This window comes from Hemitrygon akajei, chromosome 11 (assembly GCF_048418815.1).
Source record: "Hemitrygon akajei chromosome 11, sHemAka1.3, whole genome shotgun sequence".
In the NCBI taxonomy this organism is placed as follows: domain Eukaryota; kingdom Metazoa; phylum Chordata; class Chondrichthyes; order Myliobatiformes; family Dasyatidae; genus Hemitrygon; species Hemitrygon akajei.
Window position 1 is genome coordinate 142,351,999 of NC_133134.1, and position 22,687 is coordinate 142,374,685.

Below are 22,687 nucleotides of genomic sequence, written 5' to 3' on the forward strand. Positions count from 1 at the left end.
CAGATTCACTTCCACAATAAAATAACAAAGAGAAGATTTTTAACAGCATGAGTGAAGTATTTGCACATCATTATCAGTACCATTCCAACATCTAATGCAGGGGTGGCGAACCAATCACACATTTGTCAGGATGGCACACAAATTACGTTTGGCATGTGGCACACAGTGCCACATCTCGATTCTTTACACCCACCCATAATACATAATGATTATCTTCATGGTAAATGCAGCAGCAAATTATTTTTTACAACTTAAAAGCAGTGGGATGTTTTCAGAGGAAGCTATTACCAGCATGACAGTTGCAAAAACACGTGATGTTGGATGATACGCTTTGATTTGAAATCCTTACAGACCTGGTGTACACATCAGTTTTTGGATAGTGAATGGTTGGGCTAGTTGGCATTGGCTTTGTTCTGCTTATATTTTTTCTTCTGTTGTTTGTGAGTGAACACTGGATATTCAGTGGTAATAATGGTAAAGATTGTTGTAGTTTCGCACCCCATAAATATTTATTTTAGTAAAACTATCTTATTAGAATTTATCGATGAGATATTTTTAAATTGAGTTTACCCTTTACAGCTTGTTCAGAGTATCAGATATGCCAACAAAGAAACTAAACTTTCAATTGATACGAGAAGCAGCAGACATTATCAAGAGTGGTGGAGTGGAAGCTTTGACACGATTAAAAAGGGTGATAAGGCATTATACATCTACGTTCTGAAACAGCAGAGTGCAGGGCTTCCTCCATAAAGTGGCATTATGAAACTTCATAAACGGCTTTGTGATAGAAGTGGCAAGAACAAAAACAACTCGTTTCTTGTGGAGTCAGAAACAAAATTTGCAGTCAAATATTTTGATAACATTTATTTCAGGAAAATAGCTTCAACTTAGTTTATTGATAAACATGGAAAACCTCTTGGTGAAAGGGAATAAGTTAAAGAATCATGACTGGAGTGCGTTCCTTTCCATTTTGATCGTCATTTGTTATTCAGCACATTAAAGTTTTGCCAGCGATCAGAAACACAGTAGAAGAAAGAATATTAATGATGGCCACAAATGGCAGAACAAGTAATTTTTGACCAGGATTTCTAAAATGCTTCACTTATTTGAATCTATCTCCATTATATTTTATTAATAATAAATACATATCACTAAACAACAGGATTCATCCCTTTTCCTTGAAAAATATCCATAAGTCATTACTCAATGATAGTCTCAGCTCAAAATTACCATGGTACACAAGAGAAGGTTTTTAGAACATTATTGCCAATTTGGGCACATGCTCTCATAAAGGTTCACCATTGCTGATCTAATGCATCAAACCAGAGGCAGAGGAATATCAGCACATTTTGAAAAAAAAAATGCTATTTCAAACATGCTGATTAAAAATGATCACCTTTGGAAAAACAACTACCTTTACCAAAAAAATACTTACAATCTTTCAAGTTTCGGAAGATCACTAAACGTTTCAGATTCTAACACTTCTATATTATTGAAGTGAAGGTATCTGTTAGGATAAGAGAACATTAAAGAAGTTACAGCAAATGAGGAGACAATGTTGCATTTTGTCTAACATTTCAATGGGAGTTATCACTTCCGTTCCCATTACTATTTATTATAAATTGCACATTTAGACAGAGACGTAACGTAAAGATTTTTACTCATCATGAATATGAAGGATGTAAGTAATAAAGTCAATTGAATTCAATTCAATTTTTGGGGAATCCTTTCCTTTAAAGAGGTTTATTAAAACATCCTTCAAATACTACCATAACCTCAATCTAAAGAAGAAGTTAAAATGTAGCAATCTTCATTTCAACTTTGCTGTGTGAAACCAAGCCTCCTTTTTCATTCTTTTCATGATAGGTCAACTGGATCAAAATTTCCACTAGTTAACCTGGACAGTCCTGAGCAATTAAAAAAAAAAATCAAATCTCAGTTTTCTCACAATTAACAAAAGCCTTTCAGCGGACAAAATCCAAAAAAAAAACCAAACGAGACAGGAATCAGGCAAGCTACTTTCTGGGAGTCTGATCTCCAAGGCAAATATTCCAGGAGAGCTCCCATTTCATTGAAAGAATATCACAAGGCCCTAGTGGGAGCAGTAGCACATTACCAGTGATCTACAGACTGAATTTCAAATCACATCTTGGCAACTGAGGGATTTAAATAACCCCAGAATTACAGCAGCAAAAATCAGCATCATTTACCTTGACACTAGCAGATTGTACAGGAAAGGAAAAATGTCAGGTTTACATCATTCCATGTCTATCAATATGAATAATGATTATCTGTATCTTTAAATCATAAGCATTTAAGGAGCGACATGGCCTTACCTGCAAGTATCAACTTCATTTTAGTGAATAAAAAGGAAATGTTCAGAAGAAATTGATAAGGGCTCTATTCAACACAGTATTTGCTACAATGCTGTTTTTTCTCAACACCACACTGATGATTTTATGCTCAAATACTTGGGCTGGAGTTTAAACCAACAACCTTCATATTCGGAACAGAGTTGGCTGATGCAGGACCAGACCAACATCAGTTGTCTATTCCTCAATTCACAACAACCCCCCATCCACTGTCACACTCAGCAGAGATAAACTCATCTTAGTAGGATGCCAGAACAAATATCTTCAGTTTGGTTTGTTATCAAACTACTTCGGTTTATCTTGGTTATGATTACCTAAACTCCAAAGTCACATTTCATTTATATCTATAAAAAACAGGTTAATTTAAGAATGATAGTCATGAACTTGTAGCCTGAGCTTTACGCTCTGCAAGCCTGAATTCAAGAAGCAACAGAAATTACTTGACTGCCTGTACTTGAACAAGCTGAACATCATACCCGTCCCCTATGTTCCAGGGTGTTGATGGGCAATTCCATGAGAGATCAGTTGCATTACTTCAAATAAATAAAGAACTTTTAACCACTCATCTATAAACAGGGAAACTAAATTTCTGCAGCAGCACAGAATTCTTATACTAAAAAATGTTAAGGCTTTGTCAGAAGTGTGTTGTGTCCTTGAGCAAGACAATTAACAACATATTGCTCTGCGGCATCACCGGTGCCAAGCTGCATGGGTCCTAGTGCCCTTCCCTTGGACAACATCAGTGGCATGGAGAGGGGAAGGCCTGCAGCTTGGGCAACTGCCGGTCTCCCATACAACCCTGCCCAGGCCTGCGCCCTGGAAACCTTCCAAGGCGCAAATCCATGGTCTCACAAGACTAATGGATGCCTATATGTCAGAACATCACATGGCATAACTGAAATTGGCAATCACATGCTCATTTTAAATGCATCATGAAAACATGATTTTAACACACATGTTTTAACACACAGAATGATAACATAAACTTACAGCTGTTCCAGGGAAACCAACCCTTTAAAAGCCTGTTTTTGAATTGTCTGGATTTCATTTTTGTAAAGGTAGCTGAAGAGAGAAATGGAAAATGTTTATAAGACAATAATTTACATATTATTTTGTCAGCTATCGTTCTAATTGCAGGTCAAAATGTGAAATATAACAGACTGATATTTACGAGTGGGAAATTTCTGTAGGATCTATTGATGACTTTCTACATCTTTAATAGAGAGTCAATAAACTTCGGAAAAAGCCATAAAACTTCCACATGTCTATTAATTACTCTCAGATTTGACTACTATAACACTCCAGAAGTGAATTACCTCAGTGATTATAATCATTTAAGTAGCAGATGCTAAAACCATGGGGTTGCATGAGTTTAACTTCTGAGTAGATTGTACTGATGTACAACATACTAACATACTTATGACATGAGGTAACATTGGAAGTGCTCAGGGTCATGAAACTCAAACTGTTGATACACTTCACATTCCACTACTTACCTACCAGATGAATATGCCAGAAACTTTAGTAGCTTTGCCTTATTTCTTGAAGAGTATTGCTATGAACTGCATTAAGTTGTCATAGTGATAAAAAAGCCCTTATTCTGCTCAATTCAGATTCTATTTGACACACTTTGTCACCCAACCTCAGTGGAAAAAGCCTGCTTGCATTTACCCAATCTTATACCTCCTATAATTCTGTATACCTCTATCCAATCTCCCCTCATTCTCCTGCGCTCCGGGGAATAATGTCCCAAACTATTCAAACCTTTACCTATAACTCAGGTCCTCTAGTCCCAGTAACATCCTTGTATTTTTTTCTGCACTCTTTCAATCTTATTGATATCTTTCCTGTTGGTTGATGAACAGAACTGCACACAATACTCCAAACTTGGCCTCACCAACATCTTATATAACTTCAATATAACATCCCAATTCCTGTAATCAAGATTTTCAATTACGAAGGCTAAAGTGCCAGAAAGCTCTTTTTATGATCCTATCTGTCTGTGACTCCACTATCAAGAAATTATGGATCTGTATTCCAAGATCTCTTTGTTCTACCACACTCTCTGGTGCCCTACCATTAACTACGCAGGTCCTACTCTGGTTTGTCCTCCCAAAGTGCAATACTCACACTTGTTTGCATTAAATTCCATCTAATATTTCTCAGCTCATTTTTCTAGCTGGTCTAGGTCCCACTGTGAGCTTTGATAGCCTTTCTTGCTCTGTCCACTATGCCCACAAAGTTAGTGCCATCTGCAAATCTGCTGATGTAGTTAATCATATTATCATCCAAATCACTAATATACTGTAGATGACATATAACAGCACTGATCTCTGTGACACTCCACTAGTCACAGTCCTCCAGTCAGAGAAGCAACCATCTACTACCATTCTCTGGCTTCCCCTGCTAAGCCAAAGTTGAATCAATTCACCGTTTCATCCTGAATGCCAAGCAGCTGAACCTTCTGGATCAGCTTCCTATGGGACTTTGACAAAGGTTTACTAAAGACAATGTCCACTGCCTTCACTTCATCAACGTTCCTGGTAACCTCCTCGAAAACCTTATAAGATTAGTTGGAAACAACCTACCATGCACAAAGCCATATTGACTATCTCTAATCAAATCTTGGCTATCCAAACATTTATATATCCTGTCCCTTGGATATATAATTACACCTGTTTCTACTAGTGCTTTACTTGATACCTATCCATTATTTACATGTTTCTCCCCTTTTATCTCTCTAATTCTGTTTAAAATTTCTTCACCCCAACTATTGCTTCCCCCCCCCCCCCCCAGTTTTACCTCACCTATCTCTGTCGTTCATATGGATATATTCTGTATTTGGACTGGATCAAAATCAACAGTTCTCAGTCAGTACATGTAAAAGAGTTTTGATTTCCTGTAGTAGTTTCAGTGATCAAACCACAGTCTTGATTTTCAAACACAGATATGGACATTTCTTAATTTGATCATCTGCCTAACACTTGGATACTTAAAATTTTCAAGATTCAGTTTCAAGATTGTTTAATACCATTTCCAGCACACAAGTGCAAAGGAAAATGAAATAATTGTTACTCAAGATCCAACAGACACGAGAAAAACAAATTAAAGAACACAATAAAAAAAAAACACAATAAATATAAATACATAAGATAGCCATAGATTGATTGCATGTCCATAACGTGAAGCTAGAGACCGGAATGTCTGTACATAAATTGACTGACAGAAATGATAAAGTAGTGCTGGTGGGATGGGTTAGAGGGTGGAGGTATTGATCAGCCTTACTGCTTGGGGAAAGTAAGTGTTTTCATTCTGGTGGTCCTGGCTTTGATGTTACATAGCCTCCTCCCTGACAGGAGTGGGACAAACAGTCCATGGGCAAGGTGGGTGCAATCCAAGTTGATAATAGTGTAATTGGGGTGATCAGGGAGGGGTAGCACCTCTGACGGTGGGCTTGTCATGCTCTGTCTAGGGGCAGCTCGTCCACCTTTGGTCCCCACCTGGCACCCAGCTCTCACCTGTTTCTCCAAGTAACTGCTTGCATGCGACAGAGGCCACACCCTAGTACATTGCTTCAATAGGCAGGCTAAACCAAGTGGGGGGTAGCTGGGAACCCCCAACCCTGGTGAGATAGGAATACGAAGACAGTTCGGGCAGACTGGGTGGATGAGATCAACTACAAGGCACAATGGCTGAGAAGGCGGTGCTGCCATGCTTTGTGGAGAGCGAAGGGCATGTTAAGGTACAGAAGGCATCATGGCTATCCACTGCAGCCGAGGCAGTTTCCAGTCGTGACAACTTTTCGTACCATTGGACCAAGATTTTTGAGGCTGTGAGAGTGGAACTGCTCCAGAGCAATGGCTTTTTCACTATAAAACTCCTCCCACACAGGTTACATCATTGTCGGAAATGATGGACAACACACACACACACACACACACACACACACACACACACACACACACACACACACACACACACACACACACACACACACACACACACACACACACACACACACACACACACACACTGTAAATAATTCAATGTAAATCCTGGTCTCAATAGAAAATTAAATTTCCTTGTAGTATAACAATTACTTGACTGAATGGACATAAAATGTTTGTCTTTTTTCTGGTGTTGTTGCTACATGAAAAATGAAGTATTGTCTTATTCTGTCTTTCATGAAACCTTTAGTCTCAAAACTATTTCAATCATATTTTGTGGTCTTCTATCCAGTTAGACATCCCAGGCCTTTGCTGGATTTCCTCAAAACCGATATCCTATGAACTTCACTTGCCATTAAAGCAAATTGAAAATTTGGGGACAAGAGTTAGCAGCAATTTCTTTACTTAGGGATAAGCACTTATTTCATGCTACTCATGGGATAATCTATATTAGCTGTGAATCTTGCAAGGTTACTACCTCTTATCTGTGATTTGTGCCATTTCTGTAATGGCAACTGAATGTCACGTCAGCAGCATACACTTAATTCCCTGCTGTTTGTTGCAAAAAAAAAGAATCTAATGCAAATTTTCCCTTTGAATATATTCTACATGAACACAATGAATGTAAGGACAATCATGTGCACCAAATACACAGAGAACTAGTTACATACTTTTCCTGTAAGTACTAAGTGATTATTAAAGAAATTTATTTTAGTGGCAACCTACAGGACAGGAATGTTGACATCAAAGCTTAATAAAGCGTTATGTCAGGAAGAGAGTTCAGCTCAATATGAGTGTTCCTAGGGATAGGCTAATAGATATGGTGGCAGTGATAGGCTGAAATGTGTTTATTTCAGTTTAGGAGGATTATGGGTAAGGAGGGTAAACTTTGAGGCTGGATCAGTAAAAGGACTTACGATATTGTTGCCATTACAGAGACCTGGTTGTGTGAGGAATGGCAGCTCAGCATTCTTAGTGTTCACTGTTTTAGCCATGTAAAAGAAGGGGTAAAAGAGTTGGAGGGGTTGCAACACCGATAAGGAAGAACGTCTCAACAGTACTTAGAGAGGACATGCCAGAGCGCTCATCCACAGAGGCAATTTGGGTAGAGCTCTAAAATAAGAAAGGTGAGATTAACTGACATGACTATATTATAATGCCCCCCCTTCTCATAATAGCAACTGAGAAGTTGAGGAGCAGATATGTAAACAGATTATGGAAAAGTACAGGGGCAAAAGGGTTATCATAATGGGGCTGTAACTTTCTCAGTTTTGATTGGAACTTCTTGATACAAGAGGCTTAGGTGGGGCTGAATTTCTTTCTTCAGTGCATCCAAGACGGGTTCTTGAAACAGCATATCAAGAGTGCTCAAGAGGAGTTTAGGAGGGATGATGGCGCCAAAAGGTGACTCTTTTGCTTGCATCTTCGGAAACATCTCTATTTCTACCTTTAATATCTTTATTTCCCCCTTTCGGGGTTCTTTTGAAGACCCTGACCTGGAGTTCCACTCAGGCTTTGGTTCTTTGCGGGTATGGGACCAATTCTCGGGGTTCCACGATTGGCCGTTATTCGACATGCCAAGGGTTTGCCTGTGAATCTCGATCGTGTTCGGAAGCCTAAGATCTCGGGGTTCTGGAGACGGGTGGATCGAGAGTCAGTGTCACAGTCGGAGACTCGTGTGTCGTCGGGGAGGCTGGAAAATCTTTCGCTGTGGGCCCGAAGACCCAAGGTCTTTGTGATCTTCGAACACAGAGCTCAAAAAAAAGGTGACAAAATGGACTTTTAAGATCGTAAACCAGTGGGTTGTTATGTCTCTTGCTGACTGTGAAAATGGGGGACACCTCCCTCTCCCTTGCCAGGGAGAGAGTGAAACTGTGGGTTGTCGAAGTCGGATGAAATGCGAAGCTTTGGGGTAACTGCAAGGTCTGTGTCTTTACTATTGCTTAGCACACGCTTGGGCTCAGTGATTATACCGATGCGTGTTTAACTTTGCTGGTGGGCTGAGAAGGGATCGTTGCTCGCTGCCGCTTACGCACGGGAGGGAAGGGAGCTGGGGGAGACTTTGGGGTTTTCATGTTTAACTATCGTTCATTCTTTGGGGCACTTCTCTGTTTTCGTGGATGTTTTGCGAAGAAAAAGCATTTCAGGATGTATACAATTCTCTGACACTAAACTTGACCTTTGAGAAAATATAATGGACCTGGTTTTTGGAATGAGCTTGGTTAAGTGACCTAACTGACTGTGGGTAAACATTTTAGGAATAGTAACCAGAACTCATTATGTTTTAAGATAAGTAGAGATAAAATCAGACCTTGTGGGAAGGTACTAAATTTGAGGAGAGCAAATTACAACAGGATAAGACAGGAGCTAAGGGGCATTGATTGGGAGCAGCCTTAAATACCAGCTGAATGGAGTTTAGGATTGGGATGTTCCAGTAACGAGGATGGTAAGGCAAGAGAAGTTTGGATCACCTGAGTGATTGTAAATTTAGTCAAGAAGAAAAAGGAAGTCTACTTGAGGTTTAGGAAGCTAAAATCAGACTTGGCCCTTGTGCAATATAAAGATAGCAGGAAAGTGCTCAAGCAGGCAATTAGAAAGGCCTAAATGGATCATTAATGTCCTTGGAGAGCAGGATCAAGGAGAATCCCAAGGCTTTTTATACTAATATTAAGAAAAAGAAGATAACTAAGGAGAAGGTAAGCCTCTCAAGGATAAAGGAGGGAATTTGTGCTTGTATTCAGAGCAAGTTGGTATTTACCAAGGAGAAGGATTTAGAGGATAGTGAATGCAGACTGGGGCATGAAAATGTGTTGAACATTTTGAGATTAAGAATTATGTCACACTAGGTCTTCTGAAAAGCATAAAGGTGGATAAATCCCCAAGGCCTGGAGGCATAGATCCCAGAATATTGAAAGAAGCAAGTAAGGTGATTGCTTGAGATTTTACAAAGGTCTTTATGTCCTCACTAGAAACAGATGAGGTCCCAGAGGACTGGGTAGTTGCAAATGTTGTGCCTAATTCAAAACAGGGAAGTAGGGATAATTCAGATAATTATAGACCAGTGGACTTCACATCCGTGGTAGAGAAGCAATTGGAGATGCGTCTGAGGAATGGTATTTATACATATTTGGAAAGGCATGATGTGCATACAGATATTCAGCATGGCTTTATGTGAGGCAAGTCATGGTTTACAAAACTTGATTAAGTTTATTAAGGAGGTGACAATGACCTTGATAAAGGTCAAAGAATACAATAGGATATAGACCAGTTACAAATATGATCAAAGATGTAGCAGATGGAGTTTAATCCAGGCAAGTATGAGATTTTGCACTTTGGGAGGTCAAGTGGAAGGAGAAAGTATACAGGCAATGGTAGACACCATAATAGCATTGAGGTACAGGGTACAAGTCCATAGTTCACGGAATGTGGCTATGTAACTGGATAAGGTGTTAAAAGTGGTGTAAGGCATACTTGCTTTCATTGATAGGGGTTTTGAGTACAACAATAAAGAAGTCATGTTGCAATTGTATAAAGCTTTAGTCAGACTTCACTTGGAGTATTGCAGAGGATGGTGACTGTGGAGAATCTGCAGAAGAGGTTTACCAGATTGCTGCCTCCATTAGAGGGCATGAATTATAAGGAAAGATTGTGCAAACTTGGGCTATTTGCCTTAGAACACCAGAGGCTGAGGGAAGACATAATTAGAGGCTTAAATTATGAAAGTCATAGATAGGGTAGGAATGTTTTCTCCCAGCGTAGAAATGTCAGACACCAGAGGAGATGTTTTAAAGGTTATCAAGGATAAGTGTAAAGGTAACATGACTGGCAATTTTTTTCCCTGTAGAGTGCCTGGAATAAGTTATCAAGGGTGGTAGTGGAAGCAGACAGTTTGGAGGAGCTAGGAGACTTGCAGAAAGACTCATGAATATGAAGGGTATGGAGGGATATGGGAATGGACGAAGACACTTAATATAAATTGGCATCAATATTGGCACTTCGTGGGCCAAATGGCCTGTCTTGTGCTGTACTGTTCTATACTCGAGATGCATATGACTAAGCTTACAGAGGAAAAAATAACCATCTGGAGACTGGCATTCATCTGTTAATATTTATGAAAATAATGATGTAAATAGTTGAGAAATCTGGCTATCCAGCAATGCAGCTGTTTTGTATTATGCATATTTAATAAGTGCACGGATACCAAGCTTGTGTATCAAACATGTGTTATGAGTAAATTACTGTGAAAAATATCAGCCAACAACAAATTAATCCTATTAAATGTGACTTCTTAATACTCATTTCATAAATCAAAATTGTAAAACAGAATTTAATTAAATTGTGTCTATCTTCTAACACAACAAATATTTCTGCGTATTTACTGAGATTAACTCACAGATACTTCAGGTTTTCCAATTCTTCAAATGCCCTCCGTGGAATCCCTTTAATTTGGTTATTGTTGAGCAACCTGAAGAGACAGAGGAGTCAGTAATAAACAAATGCATCAAAAAAAGCTTGCAGTTTACACAGAAAGATTTCATGGCACTCTCAGGAAAAAGATACAGCAAATAAATCAGGAAGGATTGCTGCTTCCACTCTTCCGAACCCGTAGATTTCACACATTTTGTCCCTGTTGCCACATAACTAAATATATGGGCGGCTCCCTAAAGATATACAGTCTGAGCTCCTTGGATCTCTTCCCACTTCTCACATTCTGAGTTGATCATCTCTACAAGATATCTGGTTTTCTATCAGCCCTCACTCCAATCTTCCTGACTCCTCTTCTCAAATCTGTCCTACAGATCAACTCCTCAGATCTTTCCCCAACCCTCCCTCCCTGTCTTGCTCTTTGCCCAATTCTTCCCCAACTATTTAACTCCAACTCTGTGACCTTTTCCTAACCTAACATCCTCTGCATGACCTTCCAATCTGCTCACAACTCCCTTTCTGTACTTATCATTTGTCGTGGTGGGAGCTCTTGTGCCTGATTGAAAACAAATAATAGCTGGTTTCTCCAGACTCAGAACTTAAACTAGAGACTCAAGAGACTGTAGATGCTGGAACCCAGAGCAAAATACTAGCGAACTACTGGATGACTCAATGGATCAAACAGCACTTGTGGAAGAAAGGAATTGTCAATGATTCATGTTAGGATGCTTCAGCCAAAGAATGCTTTAACTACATATTTATGAATATTGATTTTATTATTTAAAATATAAAAAAACACAGACCCAGCACAGTTTTTGGGAACATTTTGTTCAGTCTGCAACATGTCATTTTAGTTCTTTGTCCCATTCCAACTGTAATAGCGAAAAGGCAAGAGAGATTAAATAACTAGATGACAGACAGTTCAAGGCAAATGGGAACATAATGGATCTTACTATATAATAAAAGTTCGATTCAGAGGAGGTGAAAATGGAAGAAGCAACTTAGCTGAATATTGCTTCACTAATATCATTTAGATAATCTTCTCTAGCAGAAATCTATTACCGGTAGTTTTCTTTTAAAATATGTTCAGAAGAAAATATACCCTTTTAAGGTTATGTTCACTTTTTAAAAAAATGAATCTAATACCTTTCCAGTTGTAGCTCTCTTTGTGAGCTAGCTGAGTGGATTTGCTAGTTTCATTTATGAAAGGTAAGCACTTGAGCAGGTAATTGCATTAAAAGAGATTAGTTGTTTACATAACATCTTTCACATTCTTGGAACATCCCAATCATGACATAATCAATGAAATATGAATGAAATGGACAACATTCATCAAATTGTCATTCTCTCAACCAAGCTGATCAGGGTGAGCCTGCAGTATACTTTCTGACCATTACTGTGTAGGTAAAGATCACCATGAGACCACAGACAAAGGAGCAGAATTCGGCCATTCAGCCTGTTGAGTCTGCACTGCCATTCCATCATGGCTGATCCTGGATTGCACTCAACCCCATACACCTGCCTTCTTGCCATATCCTTTGATGCCCTGACCAATCAGAAACTATCAACTTCTGCTTTAAATATGTCCACAGACTTGGCCTCCACCACAGTTTCTGGCAGAGCATTCCTCAGATTCACTACACTCTGGCTAAAAAAAAAAATGCTCCTTACCTCTTTTCTAAAAGGTCGTCCCTCAATTTTGAGGCTGTGCCTCTAGTTTTGGATACCCCACCATAGGAAACATCCACCTTTTAGTCCTTTCAGCAGGTTTCAATAAGGTCTTCTAAATTTCAGTGAGTACAGTTTGGCCAAAAGTTGCCAAATGCTCCTCATATGTTAACCCCTTCATTCTCGGAATCACTCTTGTGAACCTCTTCTGGACTCTCTCCAATGACAGCACATCCTTTCCGAGATACAGGACTCAAAACTATTGACAATACTCCAAGTGCGGCCTGACTAGAGTCTTATAAAGCTTCAGCATTATCTCCTTGCTTTTATATTCTTCTCCCTTTGAAATAAATGCTAACATTGCATTTGCCTTCTTTACCACAGGCTCAACCTGTAAATTAGCCTTTTGGGAGTCTTGCACGAGGATTCCCAAGTCCCTCTGCACCTCTGATGTTTGAATTTTCCACCCATTTAGATAATATTTTGCATTATTGTTCCTTTTACCAAAATACATTATCATATATTTCCCAACACTGTATTCCATCTGCCAGATTTTTGTTCATTCTTTCACTTTGTCTATGTTCTGCTGCAATTGCATTGCTTCTTCAGCACTACCTCCCCCTCCACCTATCTTCATATCATGCACAAACTTTGCCACAAAGCCATCAATTCCATTATCCAAATCATTGACAAACAATGTGAAAAGTAGCAGACCCAATACCGACCCCTGAGGAACAGCACAAGTCACCGGCAGCCAACCAGAAAAGGCTCCCTTTATTCCCACTTGGTGCTTCCTGCCTGACAGCCATTCCTCCATCCACTTCCTACATTTCACCGGTTGCCTGACATGGAAATCGTTGATGTTTATCAATTGTATTTTTGGGGTGGGGGTGGGAGGTACTTATTTTTAACGTGTTCCAGCACCAAAAGAAAGGCATGGTTGAAAATCATCACTGGGATTTCCATATCAGCCATCTGCAAGGAAGCAGCTTCTTTCAACATTTAATTGTTAATAAGAATTCCCCTGCTTTGTTGGCTGGTATTTTGGGCAAATAGTTCTCTGAATGCATGATATTTTTAATTAAGTCACTTATCCACCCTCACTACTCCTCTCCACTTGGAGTCTCTAAGTGATTCAGAGGCTCCGGGAATAGCTGAGACCTCCACGACTTTGTGCACCAGTTATGTGACGAAAACTTGGTAAGGTCCATTTTCTGAATGTTACTGCTGCTGATCTTGGAGAGTTCAGTTCCCTGCATCCCGGTGAGGGACTGTTCTTGTTGGTAAGCAAACATCAGAAGCTGGACAGTTTACTGAGTGGCGATTGGCACCTTGCTTGAAAATACAGGTCACATCAATCATTCATTGCACATGCACAGTAATGTTGGCAGTATGTATGACAGTACATGGGTTAAACCAGAGGTTTTCTGTGGGTTTTTAGATTACATTCAATTGCCTGCCTTATAAAAAGATTTTGCTACATGAAGAAGCTTTTAGGCCAAGGAGTTTTAAGTGACAGGAGCTTTGAGTCTAAGCAATAAGTAGATGACAGGGAATGGATCAGCAGGATGTGAAAGGCCAAGTGTGACTGGAGTGGATTAATGTAAATAAAACAGAAAGAGATCTCATAGTTTATGGATATTCTTTTGAAATACACATTCTACAAGATCTCCTGACTTCCAATGATATTTCTACCCTAGTGTATCCTTTAATAAACTGCACATTGAACTGTCAGATAGGGTATTATTTAGGGATTAAAACAAAGTTCATGCTAATCCATCTATTAAAAATGAACTCATTATTATGCTACAGGGGAATGCTATTCATTAATAAAATGGAGATATTGAAGTGATGATCCAAACTCAAATAGTAATTTTGTTGGAACCCTGCCAGAAGTAAAGGAAAGATAAAGACCATAAGTCAAAAATACTCTGTAGGAGCTATCAGTTAAAGTGACATTAAATCAGAATATAATCCTACCCAGATCTTCTCTACTTCCATACATGGAAGAATAAAGACATGTTGTAGATACTTTGAAAATAATTTTTCTCACAATTAGCACAGGTCTACAAGCACCAAATGTTTAATTTCAAATGTTTTAATCTTAATGTTTCTTTATCCATGTACACTTGAACTCACAATTTCTGTTTGCCTCAAATGGAGCTCACATGTTTAATCTTCAATTACAAAGTGTTTGGCTTTCTCCATAAGCTCAAACACTTCTGAACTAAGCTGTAACAGTCTGCCAATTACATCTTGTTTCATATTTGAGAAAGTTCTGGCTTACCTATTACCGTAGATGTCGGATTATAAGCCGCTACTTTTTTCCCACATTTTGAACAGCTTTGAACTCTGCGGCCTTTAATACGGTGCGGCTAATGCATGATTTTTTTCATGCCGCCAAAAACATTTTGCCTCGTAACAGTAGACCAATAAAATTGATGAGTAGTTCACAGAGGTCCAATGAAATTGTACGATAAATCAAGCGCACTTTCACAATTAAATTATTGTAAATCAGTCATTTGTACTCACCCTCATCAACATGGAAAACACTCGAAGAAAAGCATTGTGCTGCCTTTATGGCAGTTATTTAGTTTATAATATTTTCGCTTAGTAATTCATTTTCTAGTTAAAGTTAGAAGTGTTTTAACTATATTTGTTTTCTGTACTACATCGCGGGATGCTATGACGTCACACCCGGTTTCGGCGCGTCTTGTGGGATACCGGTTTGCGATAAACGGGAAGGAGGGGGGGAGCGGCATTACGCGAGCGGCATTGGATCTGAGCGAACGCTGCTTTTAAGTTAAAGGCGATCAATAACTTTTCCTGGTAGGCTGCAGTATATATATTTTTTACCAGTCGTTAGGAGATATTGGAATGTTGTTCAGTAAAAAAGTATACGCAACGTATATTTAAAAGTAGCCGCGTTACAGGCACGGTTTGAAAAAAAGCATTTGCAATATGTATTTGTTTATGTTACCATATGGATTGAATTAAAAGTTAAAAAATCCTCACGTGTAATATCTTTCTGTGTAAATATCTCATATTACAACGTGGGACACCTGCGGCCGAAAATCCGGTGCGGCCGAAAATCCGGTGCGGCCTGTACAAGTAAAAAATTGATTTTCTTTCTAAAATTAGAGCCAGCGGCTTTTAATCAGGTGCGCTCTGTAGTCCGGAATCTACGGTATTTAAAAAAGAATAATCGATACTACACATGTTGATGTTCGCTGAGGCATCACTTGGAAGACAGAGGGACAAAAAGTCTGAATGGAGAAAATGACATGTTGAAGGTAGATGAAACAGACGACAAAAGATGCTTCTGAAGGATAGGGCAAGTCTAAATAGGATTAACTTGGAGAGTAGAAGAACAAAATATTTTTGAAGGGAAAAGAGAAAAAGCAGCTTGAAAATGAGTGTTATCGAGATGCTGCAAGCTCTGATTGACAAGCAAAAAAGCCCGTGGTTATCAAACTGGCAAATGAACTGACATTTCTGAGATCTTTAAAATAATGAAAAGAACCTTCTTTGTCAAACGAGAAGACATTTAAATTTAGGTACCGTAGGTCAAGAAGAACAAGGATGCTATGTAACCAAAGGTGTTAGGTAAAAAGGAAGCCTTTACTTTTTAAATGGTAAATGCTCTTCAAACTTTGAAAGAAGCTTACAACATGTAGAGTGAACTCTGTAAACACACAGGGGGATTGGATATATGTCTGTCTGTATCCAAAATTACAAGCATACTGAAGTTGTGTTTGTTGTTGGACATCACTTGGACATCAATTTCACTGCATTCCATTGATTAATTTGTCAGCGTTGCACAGAATGATATAATTGCTGATGAACAATATCCTAGAGTGCCCTTCAAATGGGCACTGAACAGGAAGGGTTGAAAGGCAAGAAAGTTACCCTATTGTTAAATTACTAATGGCCACATCTTTAGGACCACCTACATGTCACAGACCTTCCCTCCTAGGTGCTCTTGGATCTCAAGCCTGACAGTAATAACATCGATTTTTCTAACTTCCAATAATTTCTTCCCCCCCACCCTTCTCTCTTTTTCAATTCTCCATTCTGCTTCTCCTCTTACCCCTTTCCTTCTCTTCACCTGGTGCACCTCCTTCTCTCTAATCAGATTCCTTTTTCTTCAGCAACTTTCCTTTTCCACCTTTCACCTCCCAGCTTCTTTCTCACTTCATTCCACTTTCCCCCACCCGCCCATCTTCTCCCTGTGCTGCTTTCACATATCACTTGCCAGCTTGTACCCCTCCACCTCCCTCCACCATCTCAATCTGACTTCTTTCCCCATCCCTTCCTTTCCAGTCCTGATGAAGGCTCTAAACCCAAAAGATTCATTGTTTACTCCTCCCCGTATATGCTGCCTGACCTGCTGAGTTCCTCTAGCATTTTGTCTGGTGTTGAGTTTAAAGGAATGACTGCAGATCCTTTTGTAAAAATACAAAATTGGATTGAAAAGATTAGATGCTGGAGGATGTTTCCTTTGATTGTGAGGGGGGGGGGAGGGGTCCAGCACCAGGGGCACAACATCAGAGGAAGAATCTATTTATAATTAAGATAAAAAGAAAGAGGGTAATGAACCTTTGGAGTTCTGTGCACCAGAAGGCCAAGGATCCTCAATCATTATGTTTATTCCAGCTATAGATCAAAAGATAAGGTTAATCCTGTAAAATGATGCTGAAATAGAAGCTATACCATGATCTTAATGAATGGCAGACCAGGCTCAAAGAGCCAGATACCTACTCATCTTATTTCTTACCTCTTCAAACACTCATTGTCTAGTTTTTAGGTAAGTCCTGTACCTAATGAAGTGGCCACTGAGTGTATGTTTGTGGTCTTCTGCTGCTGTAGCCCAGCAACTTCAATGTTCTGTTTGTTGTGTATTCAGAACTGCTCTTCCGCACACCACTGTTGAAATGTACGGTTATTTGCATTACTGTTGCCTTCCTTTTGGCTTGAAATAGTCTAGCCATTCTCTTTTGACCTCTCCCATTAACAAGAGCCTTTCACCTACAGACCTGCCACTCAGTGGATGTACTTTTTTTTGTTTTTTTGCACCATTCTCTGTTAACTAGAGATTACTGTGCATGAAAATCCCAGAAAATCAGCACTTTCTGAGATGCTCAACCATCCTATTTGGTACCAACAATCATTCCATGGTCACTGAGATCACGTTTTTTCCCCATTTTGATGTTTGGTCTGAATAATGACTGAACAGCTTGAGTGTGTCTGCATGCTTTTATGCATTGAGTTGCTACCTCATGATTGGCTGATTAGGTATTTGCATTAATAAGCAAGTGTACAGGTCTATCTAATAAAGTGGCCATAAAATGTACATTTTAATATCTTATCTGTTTTGAATATTTGAACCTTAGTTATAATTTTACAGGTATTTTCTTGATATTATGTAGGAGAAAAATTACTAGTCTCCTGATAGGATAAAAGAGTTAATGCTTTTAAGCACATAAGCAATAGAACGCCTTCTAGAAATCCAAATAAATAATGTCCATCTGTTGCCCTCTATCCACTGCACTCATTATATCCTTAAAGAACTGCAGTAAGTTTGTCAAACAGGACCTGGCTTTGCTGAATTCATACTGTGTCTGCCTGATGGATCAATTTCTTTCCAGATGCCTCACTATTTCTTCTTTAATGACAGCTTATAGTTACCTGCCTTTTGCCTACATCCTTTTTTGAGCAGTGGTGTGACACTCACCTTCCAACCTGCCCAGAGTCCAGGGAATTGTGGTAAATTATCACCAAAGCCTCAACTATAACCTCTGCCATTTTTTCTGTGCCCTGAGATGCATTCCATCAGGACCAGGAGACCTGTCAACGTTTAGGCGCAAGTATTTGCTTAGTATTACCTCTTTAGTGATAGCTATTGTATCGAGGTCCTCACCTCCCATCACATCCATATCATCTCTCTTTGGCACATGTGTCCTCCACCGTGAAAACCAACATAAAATTGTCATACAAAGCCTTGGCCATTTTCTCATTACCCAATATCAATTCCCCCTTCTCGTTCTCCAAGGGACCGACATTCACTTTGGCCACCCTTTTCTGCTTTATATAATTATAAAAACTTTTACTATCCTTTTTTATATTTTGTGCTAGTTTATTTTCATAGTCTTCTTTACTTTATCGCTCGCTAGTGGTTCTTTGTTGCTTCTTAAAGTTGTTCCAATCTTCCAGTTTCGCACTACTCTTGGTGACTTTGTACACATGAACTTTTAGTTTGTAGCCTTCCTTTATTTCCTGATTTATCCATGGCTGGCTCTCCACACCCTTACTGACCCTGCTTTTAACTGGCATCTACTTTTGTTGAGCACCATGAAAAATCTCTTTGAAAGTCTTCCACTGTTACTCAACCACCCCCCCTATAGCCTGTGTTCCCAGTCTACTCTATCCAACTCCTCCCTCATCCTGTTATAGTCTCCCTTGTTTAGGCATTTAGGTCAAACTACTGCATCCTCCAATTGTATGAGAAACTCAGTGATGCTGTGATCACTCTTTCAAAGAGGATCCCTAACTACTAGATTGCTAATTTTACCTGTCTCATTGCACAGGACCAGACTTAAGATAGCATATCCCCTTCTAGGTTCAGTAACATGCTGTTCAAGAAAGCCATCACGATGCATTCCATGAAGTCCTCCTCAAGACTGCCTCAACCAACTTGATTCACCCATTCTATGTGCAAGTCAAAGTCCCCCATGATAACTGCTGTTCCATTCTTACATGTCTCAGATATTTCTCGGTTTACTTCCTGTGCCACTGTAATGTTATTATTTGGTGGCCTAAAGGCAACTCCCAGCAGTGACCCTTTCCCCGTACTATTCCTAATCTCTACCCAGATAGATTCAACATTCTGCTCCTTAAATCTTCTGTCATCTCTCCCTATCACCCTGATCTCATTCTTAACTAAGAGCAGTACCCCACCTCCCTTACCTTCCTGCCTATTACCTGATATCCTTGGATATTTAATTCCCAATTCTCTCCACGTCTCTTTAATGGCCACTAAATCATGCCCCTTTGTACCGAATGGTGCCTCAAGTTCACTGACCTTGTTATGAATACTCTGGGCATTCAGATAAAGTGCTCTTACACTCACTGTGCTTTTAAAATCTAGAAATCTTTGTTTCTTATGCACTCGACTTTCTGCACTCCAACCTTAATTTTCTCTTTTTTAACTTTTGCTTTTACTTTATCCACACTTTTCTCTTTTACTTTATCCACACTTTTCTCTTTTACTTTATCCACACTTCTCCATTCTGTTCAACCCACTCCCCAACTATTTAGTTATCCACAACCCTAGTTACACAAAATTTGATAAATACATTGACATGCAGATTTGAAGATTTTCTCTGCACAACTGAACTTCTTCAGATTTGAAAACTGTCAGAAATCTGTCCTTGAAGGTTGTTTTAAATAGCAAGCATTGTGCACTGTTTATTAAGCATCTGAAAACCATTACCAGTGAACTGAGATATTTTAGTATAGAGAACCTAGTGGTGGTAATCCAACTGCTTTTAGCAACAAACAACATAACAACATCTTAAAAGCTATACATAGCTTCTAGCAAAACAACCCATCCCTCTACAGTATATTGTCTGTACTGAACAACAGCTGCAACAGGTTAGCCATATTTGTGTGGTTTTGTCAGATACTGGATTAACACAAAAGGTAGATCTACTTTGAACATTTGACAGATGTTTTCAGGAATGGTCAAAGTAAATCTTTTGCTGAAGAGTTAACACAAAGGAAGGAATTTGGCTATTACATTCCCCCTCTCCTGATATAGCAGCACTTTTACAAATCACACTTTGACTTGGCAAATAATCATGTAGAATTTGCTCTTGCTTGCCAGTTAATTCATGGGAAATCTGTAACTGCCATCTTTCCACCAGAATACAAAGAACACACTTTGCTTAATCTACTCCCTGAAGTATACCATAAAGGAACATTACTTCTGATTTAAATTCTAGACAATTACCTTTCCTTAACCCTTCTTCCTCCTTTCCCCTTCACCCCCCGTCTCCTTTTCCACCTACCGCAATCTTTCACAATAATGGATAGTTCATAATGAACAACAACACACACAAAATGCTGGTGGAACACAGCAGGCCAGGCAGCATCTATAGGGAGAAGCGTTGTCGACGTTTCAGGCCGAGACCCTTCGTCAGGACTACCAGCATTTTGTGTGTGTTGTTTGAATTTCCAGCATCTGCAGATTTCCTCGTGTTTGCTAGTTCATAATGAAACTAGTTTAGAGCAGCATGTGAAATATTTCAGATCTGACTTACTTTTATTAATACAGGTGTCCCCCGCTTTACGAATGTTCGCTTTACACTGCTTCGCTTTTACAAAAGACCTCCATTAGTAACCTGTTTTCACATTACAAAGAGGATTTTCACTTTTACAAAAAATTTTCCCATGTAAATTAATGGTTCTTCACTTTATGCCATTTCGGCTTAAGAAAGGTTTCATAGGAACGCTCTACCTTTGTAAAGGGGGGGGGGGGAGACACCTGTATAAAGGAGTTAAATAAATAACTAAGCTGCAGAATGCTTAATCATATTTGTGGATTTTAGCTGGGTTGCAAAGAGATAAATTGATATCCTTGTGCTTCGATAGATTTGTTTCGCCATACTTTTCTGCAATACTCCCAGTCTGCCAAAGACCTTTGCTTAACAGTCGCACAATAGTTACACCACTAATATTACAGCATCTACTCAGAACTACACATTAAATTTTCTTCAAGTATCTGGTATGAAACCCAAATCTAGAAACTTCCAACCTGAGACCAATCAATTTAACTCATATCATGCCCAACTTTTCCTCAGTTCCTTTTCCAGTCAGACCAGGAGCTGAAGCCCATGCAGAGCTCTCTTGGCCATGAATGTCACAGGTTCACAAAGAATCATGATTCATAACATTCACCTTATAAGACAGTTCCAACTTTTCAATTAAATTCTTGATTGAATCTGGAAATCAGAGTCAGATTTATTATCCCCAGCATGTGACATGAAATCTGTTAACTTAGCAGCAGCAGTTCAATGCAATACATAATGTAGCAGAGAGAAAATATAATAATAAATAAAATAAAAAATAATCATAATAAATAAGTGAATCAATTACAGTATACTTGAATACAGTATAGTTGAAAAGAAAAAACATGCAAAACAGAAATACTGTATATTTAAAAAAAAAAGTGAGGTAGTGTCCAAAGATTCAAAGTCCATTTAGGAATCGGATGGCAGAGGGGAAGAAGCTGTTGCTGAATCACTGAGTGTGTGCCTTCAGGCTTCTGTATCTCCTACCTGATGGTAACAGTGAGAAAAGGGCACCACCTGAGAATCTACCAACAATGGTTGTATCGTCAGCAAATTTATAGATGGTATTTGAGCTATGCCTAGCTACACAGTCAAGTGTATATAGAGAGTAGAGCAGTGGGCTAAGCACACACCCCTGAGGTGTGCCAGTGTTGATCATCAGCAAGGAGGGTATGTTATCACCAATCCGCACAGACTGTGGTCTTCCGGTTAGGAAATCGAGGATCCAATTGCAGAGGGAGGTACAGAGGCCCATGTTCAGCAACTTTTCAATCAGGATTGTGGGAATGATGGTATTAAATGCTGAGCTATAGTCGATGAACAGCATCCTGATATAGGTGTTTGTGTTATCCAGGTGGGTCTAAAGCTGCGTGAAGAGCCAGGTTGCGTCTGCCATTGACCTATTGTGGCGACAGGCAAATTGCAATGGGTCCTGGTCCTTGCTGAGGCAGGAGTTCAGTCTAGTCATGATCAACCTCTCAAAGCATTTCATCACTGTCGATGTGAGTGCTACCGGGCGATAGTCATTAAGGCAGCCCACATTAGTCTCCTTAGGCACTGGTATAACTGTTGCTTTTTGAATCAAGTGGCAACTTCCGCCAGTAGCAGTGAGAAGTTGTAAATGTCCTTGAATACTCCCGCTAGTTGGTTGGCACAGGTTTTCAGAGCCTTACCAGGTACTCCATCTGGACCTTCTGCCTTGCAAGGGTTCACTTGCTAACATCGGCCTCCGATGCAGAGATCACAAGGTCATCAGATGCAGCAGGGATCTTCACAGCTGTAGTTGTGTTTGGCGCCGGTGTTCGGTGAAATGGTCTCAAGCCCCCACACTTCTTCCCTCACCACCATCCCAGGCCCCAGACAGTCCTTTCAGGTGAGGCACCACTTCACCTGTGAGTCAACTGGGGTGATATACTGTATCCGG

General features: G+C 39.5%; 1 protein-coding gene across 1 annotated transcript in view; it reads right to left on the bottom strand.

Annotated features, from left to right (window-relative positions):
• Positions 1–22,687, bottom strand: part of LOC140736087 (peroxidasin homolog) — a 232,962-nt gene that overhangs the window by 90,264 nt on the left and 120,011 nt on the right. The window contains exons 3-5 of the mRNA XM_073061837.1: positions 10,713–10,784; positions 3,363–3,434; positions 1,436–1,507 (exon numbers count right to left, since the gene is read on the bottom strand). Of these exons, the coding sequence (XP_072917938.1) occupies positions 1,436–1,507; positions 3,363–3,434; positions 10,713–10,784 (216 nt within the window). The remainder of the gene's footprint in view (positions 1–1,435; positions 1,508–3,362; positions 3,435–10,712; positions 10,785–22,687) is intronic.